This window comes from Dermacentor andersoni, chromosome 8 (assembly GCF_023375885.2).
Source record: "Dermacentor andersoni chromosome 8, qqDerAnde1_hic_scaffold, whole genome shotgun sequence".
Classification (NCBI taxonomy): Eukaryota; Metazoa; Arthropoda; class Arachnida; order Ixodida; family Ixodidae; genus Dermacentor; species Dermacentor andersoni.
The window spans coordinates 87,902,684-87,916,301 of record NC_092821.1 but is presented as its reverse complement, the minus strand read 5'-3'; the positions used below and the strand labels follow the sequence as shown (position 1 = coordinate 87,916,301).

The 13,618-nt window shown below is 46.0% G+C and overlaps 1 protein-coding gene and 1 non-coding gene across 3 annotated transcripts in view; both read left to right on the top strand.

The window, feature by feature from the left end:
- The window catches only part of LOC126528911 (uncharacterized), a 45,749-nt gene extending 32,401 nt beyond the window's left edge, over nucleotides 1-13,348 (top strand). The window contains exons 7-8 of one of the 2 annotated variants that reach the window (XM_055069810.2): nucleotides 5,151-5,246; nucleotides 13,147-13,348. In XM_055069810.2, the coding sequence (XP_054925785.1) occupies nucleotides 5,151-5,246; nucleotides 13,147-13,331 (281 nt within the window). In that variant the 3' untranslated portion in view covers nucleotides 13,332-13,348. The remainder of the gene's footprint in view (nucleotides 1-5,150; nucleotides 5,247-13,146) is intronic. The other variant, XM_055069811.2, reaches the window with a different exon arrangement.
- On the top strand, nucleotides 6,359-6,431 carry TRNAS-CGA (transfer RNA serine (anticodon CGA)). Its single transcript has one exon. It is a non-coding gene; the product is annotated as a tRNA-Ser (tRNA).
- Nucleotides 13,349-13,618: the final 270 nt, after the last annotated feature.

The following is a 13,618-nucleotide window of genomic DNA, read 5'->3' as shown; positions in this document are numbered from 1 at the left end:
AATACTTTGTTTAGCGCAAAACGACAGAGACAAGAAAGACGACAGGACAAGGCGCTACTCTCAACTGACATCATTTTATTGCGTCACTCCTTTATAGACCGCTCAAACCAGTGGAACATGCGCAGTGAGCACCATGCGGTGGAGCCACCAACATCCGATCCCAAGAGCGCACTCATGCGACAGAATCCAAAAAACCAAATTCAGCGCTGTACAAGGTTAAGGAAGGCACACTAATGCACTGTGACCCCAATGACTGAATGAAAAAAGCTTCCGATAACTCTCGGGCGGTGGTGTCACGGCTCTTTTTCAAAATCGTGGTATCACGAAACATTGGTTTGCACTTGCATGTTTTACAATGCTGAGCCAAATGGGAACCTGTGCCTGTTGGTATGGATCGCTCATGTTCTCTAAGGCGCTCGTTAACACAGCGGCCTGACTGCCCTACATACACTTTGCCACATGACAAGGGAATCTTATAAACCACACCGACTCTGCAATCTACAAACTTCACGTGGTTCTTTTCACAATCAGGTTTTTTATTGCCACAGAGTATTGCCACAGAGTGGCTCACAATCTAAAGAATGTCGCCACTAGATATCAAATTCCGGTAGTGTTTTCCGCTCCTCAGAAACTGTCAATGTTGTGCAGCCGTATTTCTAAAACAAGTAAAAAACCTGATTGTCAAAAGAACCACGTGAAGTTTGTAGATTGCAGAGTCGGTGTGGTTTATAAGATTCCCTTGTCATGTGGCAAAGTGTATGTAGGGCAGTCAGGCCGCTGTGTTAACGAGCGCCTTAGAGAACATGAGCGATCCATACCAACAGGCACAGGTTCCCATTTGGCTCAGCATTGTAAAACATGCAAGTGCAAACCCATGTTTCGTGATACCACGATTTTGAAAAAGAGCCGTGACACCACCGCCCGAGAGTTATCGGAAGCTTTTTTCATTCAGTCATTGGGGTCACAGTGCATTAGTGTGCCTTCCTTAACCTTGTACAGCGCTGAATTTGGTTTTTTGGATTCTGTCGCATGAGTGCGCTCTTGGGATCGGATGTTGGTGGCTCCACCGCATGGTGCTCACTGCGCATGTTCCTCTGGTTTGAGCGGTCTATAAAGGAGTGACGCAATAAAATGATGTCAGTTGAGAGTAGCGCCTTGTCCTGTCGTCTTTCTTGTCTCTGTCGTTTTGCGCTAAACAAAGTATTCATGGATTCGCACCAACTAGCCCGCCAACGCATTGTGCTGGACCCAAGTTCAAATCAAATGGGTTCATTCAAAAGCGGCGCAGACACTGTGGCCCACGATGACTTTGGTTGCATAGCTACATAGGAAGGGAGGGTGATGTTGGGTAGGCTAAAAGAAAACTGGTCGAACAATACGAAGAATGCTAATCGCATGGAAATATTAGACTTCTCCAGAGGGCTGGTCACTACATTTTCTTTACTTCAATGGCAGAGAGGGCTCTACTTTTTTCGAAAACAGTCAGCATTAGCGGGGCTGCGTTATGCTGTGTCTAAGATAAAGCAGGCCAAGCTGATAAAAAACGAAAGCGCTACGGGACGCGTTGATCTGACATTAAGTGTGTTGTTAGCAGTCAGCTGGGCACGCTGGTGAGTTTTTCCTGATGCCACCTTGATTAGCAACATCACACTGCTCAACTCGGTCGTAACCACTGCCCATAACCATACATGCCTCATATGTCGTACAGTCCCATCAAAGCAAGTTTTACCACAAGTTATACCAGTTGTCAGGCTGCATGCTGTGGCTGGTGACCACGGCCCGACTTTTTCCGCAAGCGTCTGCTCCAACCCTTCAACATAACCCCTGGATGTTATTTGCCTCGACGCCACACTCATTCTCATAAATTTCTGCAGACAATTGATCAATTGAGCATGCAGCAGCTCTATGCCGCCTTTTCGTTTCCCACCAGGACAACTTTAACCTCACAAATCGACAATTGGGTCATGTTTTACTTATTAAGCATCACATAAATACTGGCGATGGTAGTCCCACCCATCGCTGGCCGTATAAGGTGTCTGGACCGGATCGCAATATAGTTCAGGAAGAATTGACCAAGATGCTTGCCAAAAGACATTATCGAAGTCTCGTCAAGCCCTTGTGCGTGGGCCATTGTGCCTGTAAATAAGGAAGATGGCACGTGGTGCTTTTACGCCGATTATCGTCATCTCAACCAAATTACCAAAAACAATGTTTGCACCGTAGCTCGTATTTACGAGGCCCTCGATTGTCTCCACGGTGCCAACTACTTTTCCTCAGTAGAGCTTCGGTTGGTTTAGTGACAGATCTCCGTGGATGGAAAGCACCAAGACAAGAACATGTTCATCACTCCTGATGTTCCATAGCAATTAAAATTATGCCATTCGGTCTATGCAACACAGATTGACGTTGGAACGTATGATGGACTCATTGCTTCAAGGGTCCAAATGGTCAACCTTCTTTTGCTGTCTAGACGGTGTTCTCGTATTTTCCCCTAACTTAAGAGCGCTTATCAGCTATTCTTCTTCATCCGAAAGGCTGGGCTTCAAATGAATTCGTCGAAGTGTCACTTCAGCCGCCCACAGATTGCAGTCCTGGGCCACCTCGTCGACACTTCCAGTATTGAACCAAACCCGGAGAAAATGATGCTGTCGTGTTTTTTACTATATCTCAGTCTGTCAAAGACGTCCAAAGTACGGTAGGACTATGCTTTTTTTATGCTCCTACTTCCAAGGGTTCGTGAAATATTTCGCATTGATTGCCCCACCACTTACTGATGTTCTGAAGAAGCATGTGCCGTTTACGTGGTCTCCCGCTCAAGCTGCCGCTTTTGCTCACCTCAGCACTATTCAGATCATGGCCACTATAATGGCCCAATTTGGCTCGCCCTCTCCTGCAGAGTTCCGTACCGATGCCAGTGATCACGGGATCAGAGCCCTCTTATCACAACACCGAGGGGGAGAGGCAAGGTTTGGTTAGGGGCTACTTGGTATTCCATTGTTTCAAACATCACTTACAGCGTATACGAGGGCAAGGAACCGAATGAATAGTGCTTGTCTTCGTCGTTCATTCGGTCCCTTGCCTTTGTATGCACTGTAAGTGATGTTTGAAACAAGGGGGAGAAGACTGTTATTCTGTATATCCCTGCCGCCTACTCACCGCTGTGGAACACATATATTTGATTACATGGCGTGAATGCCTTGCTATCTTCTAGGTGGTTTTGTAATTCCGCCCATATTTATACGCCACGCTATTCTCTCTAAGTGCCGGCAATCATGTGGTCTAATGGCTTTCGTCACTCAAGGATCCTAGCGGCCAGCGTGGGCACTGGGCTCTGCGGCTACAAGAATAAATTATTCCTGCACAGTAGTGTACGTGCTCGGCCACCTACGTGAAGACAGAGTCTATATATCACGTTAACCAGCCGCCGTCCCTGGCACCGAAATTAACGCTTGCGTTTTCTCCCTTTCTCAACTACTCCTCGTCGCCGACAAGTAACGCCGCGATACCTTCTCGTTTGCCGTTACTGATTGCCTAGAATCTTCGCCTTACTCATCGTCCATTCACTTGGTTGCCCGGAAAAAGGTTGTATCAAATCGCTACAATCTTCACCCCAACGGTTCTTCCCTACCTCTTGTCATTCCCAGGCACCTTCGGCTATCTGTTCTCCGTGAACTTCCCGACCTAACCACTGACGGTCACCACGGCGTCTCCCGCACTTACGAGCGGATTCACCGTCACTTCTTTCGACCAGGTCTTGCCCGTTCCATCGGAAAATACGTTGCGGCTTGTGAAAAAGGTCAACGCCTAAAATCATCTTCGACGCTCCCTGTAGGGGACCTTCAACCTCTTGCGCGTTGGCTTGGGCTCACTAGGCTCTTTTCCTCTATCAGTTTCTGGCAACAAGTCGGTTACTGTTGCAACAGATTACGCCGTGGGCTAGACAATCACCAGAGCGTTTCTGACAAGCTGCGCCACCGATATCGGCGATTTTCTTTTTCATGGCTTCATTTTATGGTCTGCAGCTTCACACCAACTGTTCTGTGACCATCGCCGGACGTTCCTTTCGAAACTCATCACCGACGTCCTTCAGTCCTGCTCATCCAGGCACAGGCTATGTCTTTCCATTTACAAATAAGTGGTTTCCAGAAGAGCTGGAATTAAGTTGTGAGGGACACGTTTGCAAAGATGGTCTCGCCCTTCTATACTAACTAGGACCTTCCTCTATCCTACGCCATATTTCCATATAACTCTTTGCACCAAGACACTGCCTGTTGTTCCCTGTTCTTTCTGTTGTTCGTCCGACCCTAGACACATTCCCTTCCATACACCACAGCAGAGGTTAGGGAATAGGTACTTGACGCCATCACCAGGGTAGACAAAGCACGCGAAATTTTCCACGCTCGCCTCCTGGCCTACCAAGAGAACCAATGGCGTTTATACAATCGACACACAAAGACGTGCACTTTTCGCTAGGTTATCTGGTACTGCTGTGGTCTTCAACCCGTCACGTTGGGCTATCGGAAAAATTCCTTTCTCGTTACACAGGCCCATACCGAGTGCTGCGTGCCGAGAACAGTTACATGCAATGTTGCCCCATTCAATACCGCTGCCTCATCTGCCACGCAGTCTACTGACGTTGTGCATGTCGCGCTCCTCAAACAGCCTGACTCGCCGGTTAACATCGAGGTTTAGACACACAAGAGGATGGTGCTTTTGTGGCCCAGCTTATGTCTACAGACATACTGCGTGTTTTATTGGGACGATGCGTGTGGGCTCGCTGACGAAGGAGACGAACAACTCCTTGTGGTCGAGCTGCCAGCTGAACTGGCCAGTGCTGCAGTTGTTTTTAAATATATTTGAATGTATCTTGTTAATAGTCATCAGTGTAATTAATCCCTAGTTCCCGTAACATTATGATAACTGAAATATCCACCAGCAGGCGCAAGTCAACTGCTAAAAGGCATGGTTGTTAAAAAAACACGATTGGTTATTGTTGTGTCTCGTAGCTTCTTTGAAACAGCTTGGCTCGCGTTATCTTGGACACACACTATGTAAAATAATGATGTAATATACCTTGAAATATTCAGTTTTAGAATGAATTGTATTGAATCCTAACGGTGTGAATTCGGGGTGGCCTTGAAATGTTGCAGCTACCAATAAAATTCCGTTCGACTTTCCAAATAAGGTGAATGTGCTTTATGCCAATGGTTACTGCATTGTGTTGCAGTTCCCTGGAGCAAAGAAGGGTAAGGACAGCTTTCGCTACACCTATTTTTACCATCCACACTTGAAGTATTCAGTTTTCAGTACTCTGCACGAGCTTTTTTCTCATAACGTGGTGTGCGCAGAAACTTGCAGCATGATATGTTTTTTTTTCCTATGATGAGTAAATGCGTGCAAGGTAGTGGCTCTGAGACCTAAATTAATATCTATACGTAAGTGCACTTGGGTGCCGTAACTGGACAAATTATTTCGCTTTCAGCTTGTAATGCGCGAACACTTCGTGCAGTGAAGCTTCTTGTTTCTATCGTAATCTGAGGTTTAAACTGTGACGCCCCCTGTGAGAACGTGCCATATTTTGCGAGTATTTTCGGGCTTCTTACATGAATTGATGCCTAGCTATTATGCTCGACTGAGGTTTCGTTTCAATGGCGACGCAATAAGAAACGCGATATTTCTTATCGCCTGCATATCGAATATCTTAAGGTTCTCTATGACTTCCAGTCCCTAAGTCGGACGTACTCCATACACTCATATCCAACGTGAATTTTCTATATGGACGTTATTTGGTATCAGAATGCGTTTTGTGTGTTAACAATAAACTTCTTCAACACTTGTTCGGTACCATTTTATTGATCATGGTCTGGTGATGCCTATCAGTGCTATGTCAAAAGATGCTCAAATGTTGACGAAGCGATAGGTGGATAATCAGCAGCATGTTACACTCCTGCAACATGAACGCCTGCTCTACACGAAGTAGACGTAGTACAAGAAAAGCCAACAAACACTGACACCAAGGACAACATAGGAGAAATTACTTGCGCTTAATAAATGAAATAAAGAAACGATAAATTAATGGAAATTAATGTGGATGAAAAAACAACTTGCCGCAGGTGGAAACCGAACCCACAACCTTCGCATTTCGCGTGCGATGCTCTACCAATTGAGCTACCGCGGCGCTGTTTCCCCATCCACTTGACCAGTTGCCTTCACCCAAAAATATCACTTTCTAGTGACGCCTGCGGCAAAAAGGACGTTCCACGTCCGCCGCCAAGGTCTGTGAGTGGTGGCGCTGGCTAACACTCCCAGGGTTCTACTACTACACATAAATACCCAAGAAAGTGGATGGGAAAACGGCGCCGCGGTAGCTCAATTGGTAGAGCATCGCACGCGAAATGCGAAGGTTGTGGGTTCGATTCCCACCTGCGGCAAGTAGTTTTTTTCATCCACTTTAATTTCCATTAATTTATCCATTCCTTATTTCATTTATTAAGCGCAAGTAATTTCCCCTATGTTGTCCTTGGTGTCAGTGTTTGCTGGCTTCTCATGATATGACTAATAAAACTGGGGCCCTTCGGTTAACCCCCTTTCTTCTCGTTATACGTAGTACAAGAAGTAACACGAAGGCGAAAGCCTGCTGTACACGTTATCTGATCGGAGCGGTCAGACTTCTTGCAAGACTTAACAAGCTGCAGTATGAAGTAAACATATTGCGAAGTAGGTCGATCTCCTCAACGACACAAACTAGCACCTAATGCACCATATAAAGGTTCTTTCGTTCTTCTTTCTGTTCTCTGTTTCTTTCCGCCTTTTCTCTTTCATTCTCTCTTTTGTTGTTTCTTTGCTCGTTCGTTCTTCGTTCTTTCATTCGTTCTTTCTTTCTTCCGTTTCAACTTTCATATTCAGACATTGTATGACTGCTTGCTTACGGGATTATGAGCCATTCCTGATGTTTATATTGTCTTCTTCCTGCCTTCCCTTCGTTTTTTTTTTTTTTATTTCGTGTTTTCATTGATATTAAGCCATTGCATCTTCGATTGCTTATAGGGTTATGAGGCATTCCAGACTAACTTTTTGGGGGGTATGAGCCATTGCTGATCGTGATATTTTTGTACCACTCGTCCTCCTCTTTCATATCACTAGACCAGACGCCGCTTTTTTGGGTATGAGCCATTTCAACGAGCCCCTTCGGGCTTTTGCCTTAAAAGAAAACTAAACTAGTGGCAAGGAAATTTGTTCACGAGAGAAGGGAGTCACTGTTTGCATATTCCGACCAACAGTAGGTCAAAAATAGGGTGCGCTTGAATGTTGTAATCACAGAGCATGTGATTAATTAATTTAATGTTCGTAAGGCTTAAATATCTACCAGACGCGATGCCGTAAATTCGCGCATGAAACAGAGACACCTAGTGGGAGTTTAGAGAAGGGGAGCAAATTAGTATTCCACAGTTATAATTGCTAGGTAAACCATCACATTTACAGCGTTTACTGTTAGAACTAAATGGCTGGACATTGAAACCATTGGGATATAGATTTAATATTTGCACCATATGGAGAGATGTTCTCAAGAATAAACAAAACGAGCTCTTGGTGACTACTTCTATGTAAACCAATATGCCTAAAACGTACTTCCAAGATCTTCTACAAATATAGCATGAGCTGCATGAAACTGCGGTGTTCTAGGGAGCCGAAATATAGTTTAATTCGGTGGTGCTTTTGTTGTTTTTGCTCCTGCCGCCAGACAAATAAGAAGTCTTGCGCGATTGCGTCCTCCAGAAAGAACATTAGCAACATACAAAAAGACGCTTTTGTGTGAAAAAGAACAAATTGTCATCCACCCGAACGTAGCACGAAGCTACAAAGAAAACACAACGGGTTTCCCCCGAAAGAAAGCTTCGCAGTTGAGGAAAATTTGCTTGGTCCGAGGTTGGAAGTAGCCTCTAACACCTTTCCGGGGTGGTCGCCCTACCAACTAGTCTAAACAGGAGGGTCGCAGATCGCAAGTGAAATGAGTGTTCATGCAAAGAAAAAGCTGTCACCCACACGCACTCTAAGAACAGTTTACACCCTTTGGCTTGCCCCTTCTGCCACACAAAAATAATCGTCATCTGCCTTGATGCGTTTCCTTTCTTTATCGCTGCGAGCCCGGAACTTTCCAGTAACGAACGGCACGCGCGTTACCAGCATAGAACAATTTACACCCTTTGGAGTGCCCCTTCTGATAACGCGCGTGCCGTTCGTCACTGGAAAGTTCCGGGCTTGCAGCGATAAAGAAAGGAAACGCATCAAGGCAGATGACGATTATTTTTGTGTGGCAGAAGGGGCAAGCCAAAGGGTGTAAACTGTTCTTAGAGTGCGAATCTAGCACGAATCTACAAGAGAAACTCATATGAATTCTTCACTAGGAAATCTTCAAACTTGGGGAAAAATTTGTCATCGTCCTGCATTTAGCCATGGCGTTAGTCCTATGTTGGGGAGACTGGCGTTCCCACGGCGCCAATTTCCCAATGGGTGGGTGTCATTCGTGGCATCTGACCATTTCGTAGTTGCTGGTCACAAGACCGGGAGCACGCTTGTACCTATTTTACCGCTAGGTACCTAGCGTCCACACTCGTTTGCCTGCCACAGAAGCGGCGTATGCTGGACTGTTTCAACACACGGCGGAGCTGAAGATGGGGGAGATCCAGACTTGAGTGCACCACCATCCCAACAAGGGCACACCACAAGGTGCTGTCATCTCAAGCACGCTTTTAAGGAGTTCAGATTTTTGGGCTAGTTGGTTAGGTGCATCAATTGAAGTCATAGTACTGGGTTGACACGAAAAAGAAAGAGGACAGGATGTGCGCGCGTCCTTTCGTCTTTCTTGTCCGTGTCAATCCAGCACTATAACTTCTATTGATACACGCTTTTCAATGTCGCCATGATCGGCCTCGCAAGAAAACTGCAGGGCGTTGAAGTTCTTCGCCATGTCAACTACGCAGATGACATAACACTCTCGATCAAAAGAGGGTCCCTCATTGAAACAGAAGAACGGGTGCAAACGTCAGCTCACCTAATCCAAGAATACATCAGCCAACGGGGAACCAAGAAATCTCAACGCCTACAATTCAGGCGAGGTTGGCGTAACCACACGGTCCCCAAAGACCCAACACGAGAACTCGAGGTGCACCTCAACGGGGGCCTATTATAAAAGAAGTCATTGCTCAGTATGCTGGGCATGTGGCTGCAGTCTAACTAGTCGGCCAGCCACACCCTTACTTTCCTCAAAACCAGTGTCAAGGTGATATCACGCATGATATGCCGCGTAACATCCAAGAACAGAGGCATGAAGGAAGGGGACACTCTCCGACTGGTCAGAAGCTTGGTAATGAGCACAATCACAAACAGCCTGCCCTACTACCATCTCACACAGACCGAGACTAAACAGGCTGACACGCTCTTGAGGATCGCTTTCAAGACCACTCTCCGCCTGCCGATCAGTACATCGACTGAAAAATTATTGGCGCTGGGGTTACACAGCACCCCCGGCGAGCTGTGAGAAGCCCTTTGCGTCTCTCTGCAACAGTGATTTGGGCGGACTCGACAGACCCTACAAACCTTGGGCTGCCAAGCTACAACAAAACGAACCCAATAAACGTGCTTGATAGCTCGTCACGTCTAGGGCAGTCATCATGTTGCCCGGATACCACGCAACATGAACCCTAACTTTCACTTTGGCAGGAGGAAAGCGAGGCCCCAGTATATGGAGAACATCCAGGTTCCATACGACGGCACGTTTTAAGGACTCTCCATGTACGGGATCAAGAACAAGGGTGCAGTGGAAGTGGTCTGCGACCGCCAACGTCACGTTGCCTCCGACGCATCATCCAGCGCCTGCATCATCACGGAAGCTGAAGAGCTGGCCATCGCGTTAGCCATCCGCGAAAGCCAACATAGAAATAAACCAATGACGATCATCACGGATTCCCAGCAGGCCTGCCACAACTTCCTACAGGGAATAATCGGAAGACCTGCTGCACAAGTCCTAGCCCAAATGCTCAAGGAGGACACTGAGGAGATCACCACCTAAACCATCATCTGGATACCGGACCACACTGGCATCACGGGTAACCTGCGCACTGACAGAGCAGCTCGAGAACCCGTACATAACCGAGCACTCATCACGCCGGCTGCTGAAGACCCGGACCTTGTGGACCTAGAGTATTCAGCTATCGTGAACTACCACAGAGGGAGTCACTTACGAAATCCACCACCTCGTCGAAAACTAGACAGAGGATGCCGCTGCCTGGCGTAGACTCGGGACAAACACTTACACGAACCTACACATATTACGTCGCACACACTCCACAGCCTACAAAAACGAGTACCCGTGACGCGGGGCCACACCAACCCTATACCACATTACGTGGGAGCGCACGCTACACAACAAAAATACCACGACAGCGCTCAATCTGTCGTTTCGTACTCTCCCTCCCAAGTCTTTATTTTTCCTTTTTTGGTGCATCAATGTATACAAATACCTCGAGGGAGCAATGGGAGGCACTGCTGTGTACCTCGGCCACGACGACTAGATCAAGCTGATCCAGAGAGCTGAGAAGATGGCAAGAGTCAACGGAACCCTGGACTAGGGGCGCCGACCATTAGCAATTACTCTGATTACTCTTTCAATAAAGTTTATCTATCCTATCCTATCACCAAAGCTGTGGTGGGGAGGAGGGACGCCCAGACCAGCCTGTCGGAACGAAACGTTTTCCCTTCTGGTTTTAGTTTCGTTCCACTAAATAGCGTTCAGTTCCGGTTTTGCTCCTAAACGACAAAAATATTATTCGTGGCGGTTCGTAACGGTTTTGATCCGCATGTAAATAATTTCTAAGCAGAGTAACATTAAAAAAAATTAATAGTAATGTGTCAGAAGGTTAATATTTATTTATTATTTTTCTGTAAGAAAATTATTTATATCAAGATCTGTATTATGAATTCTGAGATCATGTTCAGTACCTTGAGTCAAAGTACTGAGCATGATCGAAGAACGAGCCCGTCATCGAGGGTACTCGCCGAAATGTGATAGCGCTGTTGCCAGAAAGCGAACTTAAGCGAACATAAACGAATGATAAAACTTCCATGTCAAAGCGTTGGTACCCGTAGAAAACGAAATGATAAGCTCTTCAGTGCGCAAGTCCTAGGTTTCGTTTAGTAGAGAGCTCCACCTGATATCGCTCGCACTATCCCTTCTTGAGATATACGCGCTAAAATCTGACGTTGCCTGAAGTAGGTTGTTTCGAATTACCGACTTCCGCTTGAACCGAAAACCGATCTAAAATAATTGTTTTCACTCCGAAACAAAATAATATATAACAACTCGGTTAAGTTATCGTTCCGGGCAAAACTTTTTTTTTCGTTCCGACACACTGGCCGAGACGCTCTCGTAAATATCTATAGGACCCCACTTGGCATGAGAAACCAAATAACAACAGGGCACCACGTCGTGGCATATCTCTACCCATCAGTAAAAAAAAACTGATGGCGTTTCGGCGGCGCCAGGATTCGAACTAGGTACCACACGCTTACGAGATTCACGCTCTGCTTCGTGTTACCTTCGTGTGGATGACAATTTTTGCCTTTCATGAACATTGCATCTGCTTTCCAGAATTCAGTAGAACTGTTTTGGCATAGTCCATGTCCCATCGCTTTGAGTTGTCAATTAATTTGACCTCGAGCTGTGACCTACTAGCCTCGTGGTTAGCTTAGTTGGTAGAGCGACCACCCTACATATGCGTTGGTCCCGCGTTAGAATCTCAAGCGGAATTTTTTTCTTCCAAGAAACCCCGAAGGCTGTTGTTTGCACCTTCCTGTAACATTCGAATGGACGGCAACTTTTTTTCTTTCATGAACATTTCCTCCACCTTGTGGGATATCGCAGAACTGGCTTGCTATATTCTGTCTTCCTGTGCTTAGAGTTGTTGAATAGTTCGCCCTCAGGCCGCCACTTGCTAGGCTCCTGGTTAGTCTAGTTCGTAGAGAAACCATCCCGAAAAGCTGTTCGTTGCTGTTTTGAATCCCAGACCAGATCAGTTTTCCTCAGCTGTGACGCTCTCGGAGAAACGCGTTGCGTTTTCTTTGTAGCTTCATGTTACATTCGAATGGATGATGTCGTAGTTTGTTATTTCTGGTATAGTGAATGATTACTGCAGAGCTCACTCAAAAGGATTTCAAGCCTTATTAATAATGACAAAATGAAACATCGACCCAAACGCTGCGAAGTGCTACAAGGAAAACCCGTACGGGTTCCTCGAAAGAAAAGCTTTGCAGTTGAAGAAAAATTCGTCCCAGCCCAGGACTCGAACCCAGGACTACCGCCTTTACGGGGCAGACGCTCTACCATCTGAGCTAACCAGGTGGCTAGCAAATAGCAGGCGAAGTCTAATTTAACAACGACTGAGAAGCAAAGGCAAGAGTCTGACGTAATATTTCGGCGGAAACCCGCAAGATGGACAGAAGTAATTAATGAAGGGAAAATGAGACATCCACCTAAATGTAGCTAAGTGTTACAAAGGAAACCCATACGGGTTCCTCGAAAGAAAAGCTTCGTAGTAGAAGAATTCGTCCTGGTGCGGGACTATTACGTCTACTGCGCTTGTCTTTGCTTCTGAGTTGTTGATAGCTTTGACTTTGCCTGCCAGCTGCTAGCCGCCTGCTTAGCTCAGATGGTAGAGCGCTTGCCCCGGAAAGGCGGCGGTCCCGGGTTCGAGTCCTGGACAAGGACGAATATTTCTTGAACTGCGAAGCTTTTCTTTCGAGGAACCCGTATGGTTTTCCTTCGTAGCACTTATCTACGTTTCGGTAGACGTCTCATTTTTCTTTCATTAACTACTTCTCTCCACCTTGCGAGTTTCCGCAGAACTATTACGTCAAACCTCAAACCATACTGTGCATAGTTTACCGGTGCCCTATCAGAAACTAAAGTGGCGCGTATATAAATTTATCCAGGAATCGCGGCCACATTAAAAGTTATGAACTGTGAAAGTTAAGAATGTGTGGCTTACGCATAAATTAGGAAATAATAACTGAAACCAAGTGCACTGCTAGAAATCAAGTTGTAAATTTGCCAGGTCGGCGAAGTCAACTATGCCTTTTCTTTCATTGTAGACGAAGAAATGTGCTCACTTTGGGGGCCAGAGAACGCAAGCGGAGTAGATGAGCGAATCTGCTTTGATATTTACAACAGAGATTGCCCAGGCAAAAAAACTGCGTCATATCTAATTCATCGTGAACGCTGTGACCTACATGACAAGTTGGTTCAAGAGCCCGGCAAGAAACGTGGGAGTAAATAAACAAGGCACCCCAAATATATGTCTTTCTATTGCTCAATTTCTTACTTTGAAGCTCACACGGAACGAAATAAACGTTAGCCGCGATCTAGCCTTTGTAGTTCAAGCAGTTCTCTTTTGTAGTTGTGCGCCTATCCTAAATTTTGAATGGCGCATGTGTGTATGTATGAGCGTTATGGGACAACACATTTTGTTCGTTAAATGCACATATTCTCTCGTCTTAGTATACTTGCGTTATGTTTGTACTAAACTTCTATGCTGAACTTCTTGAATTTACACGAAACTTGTAA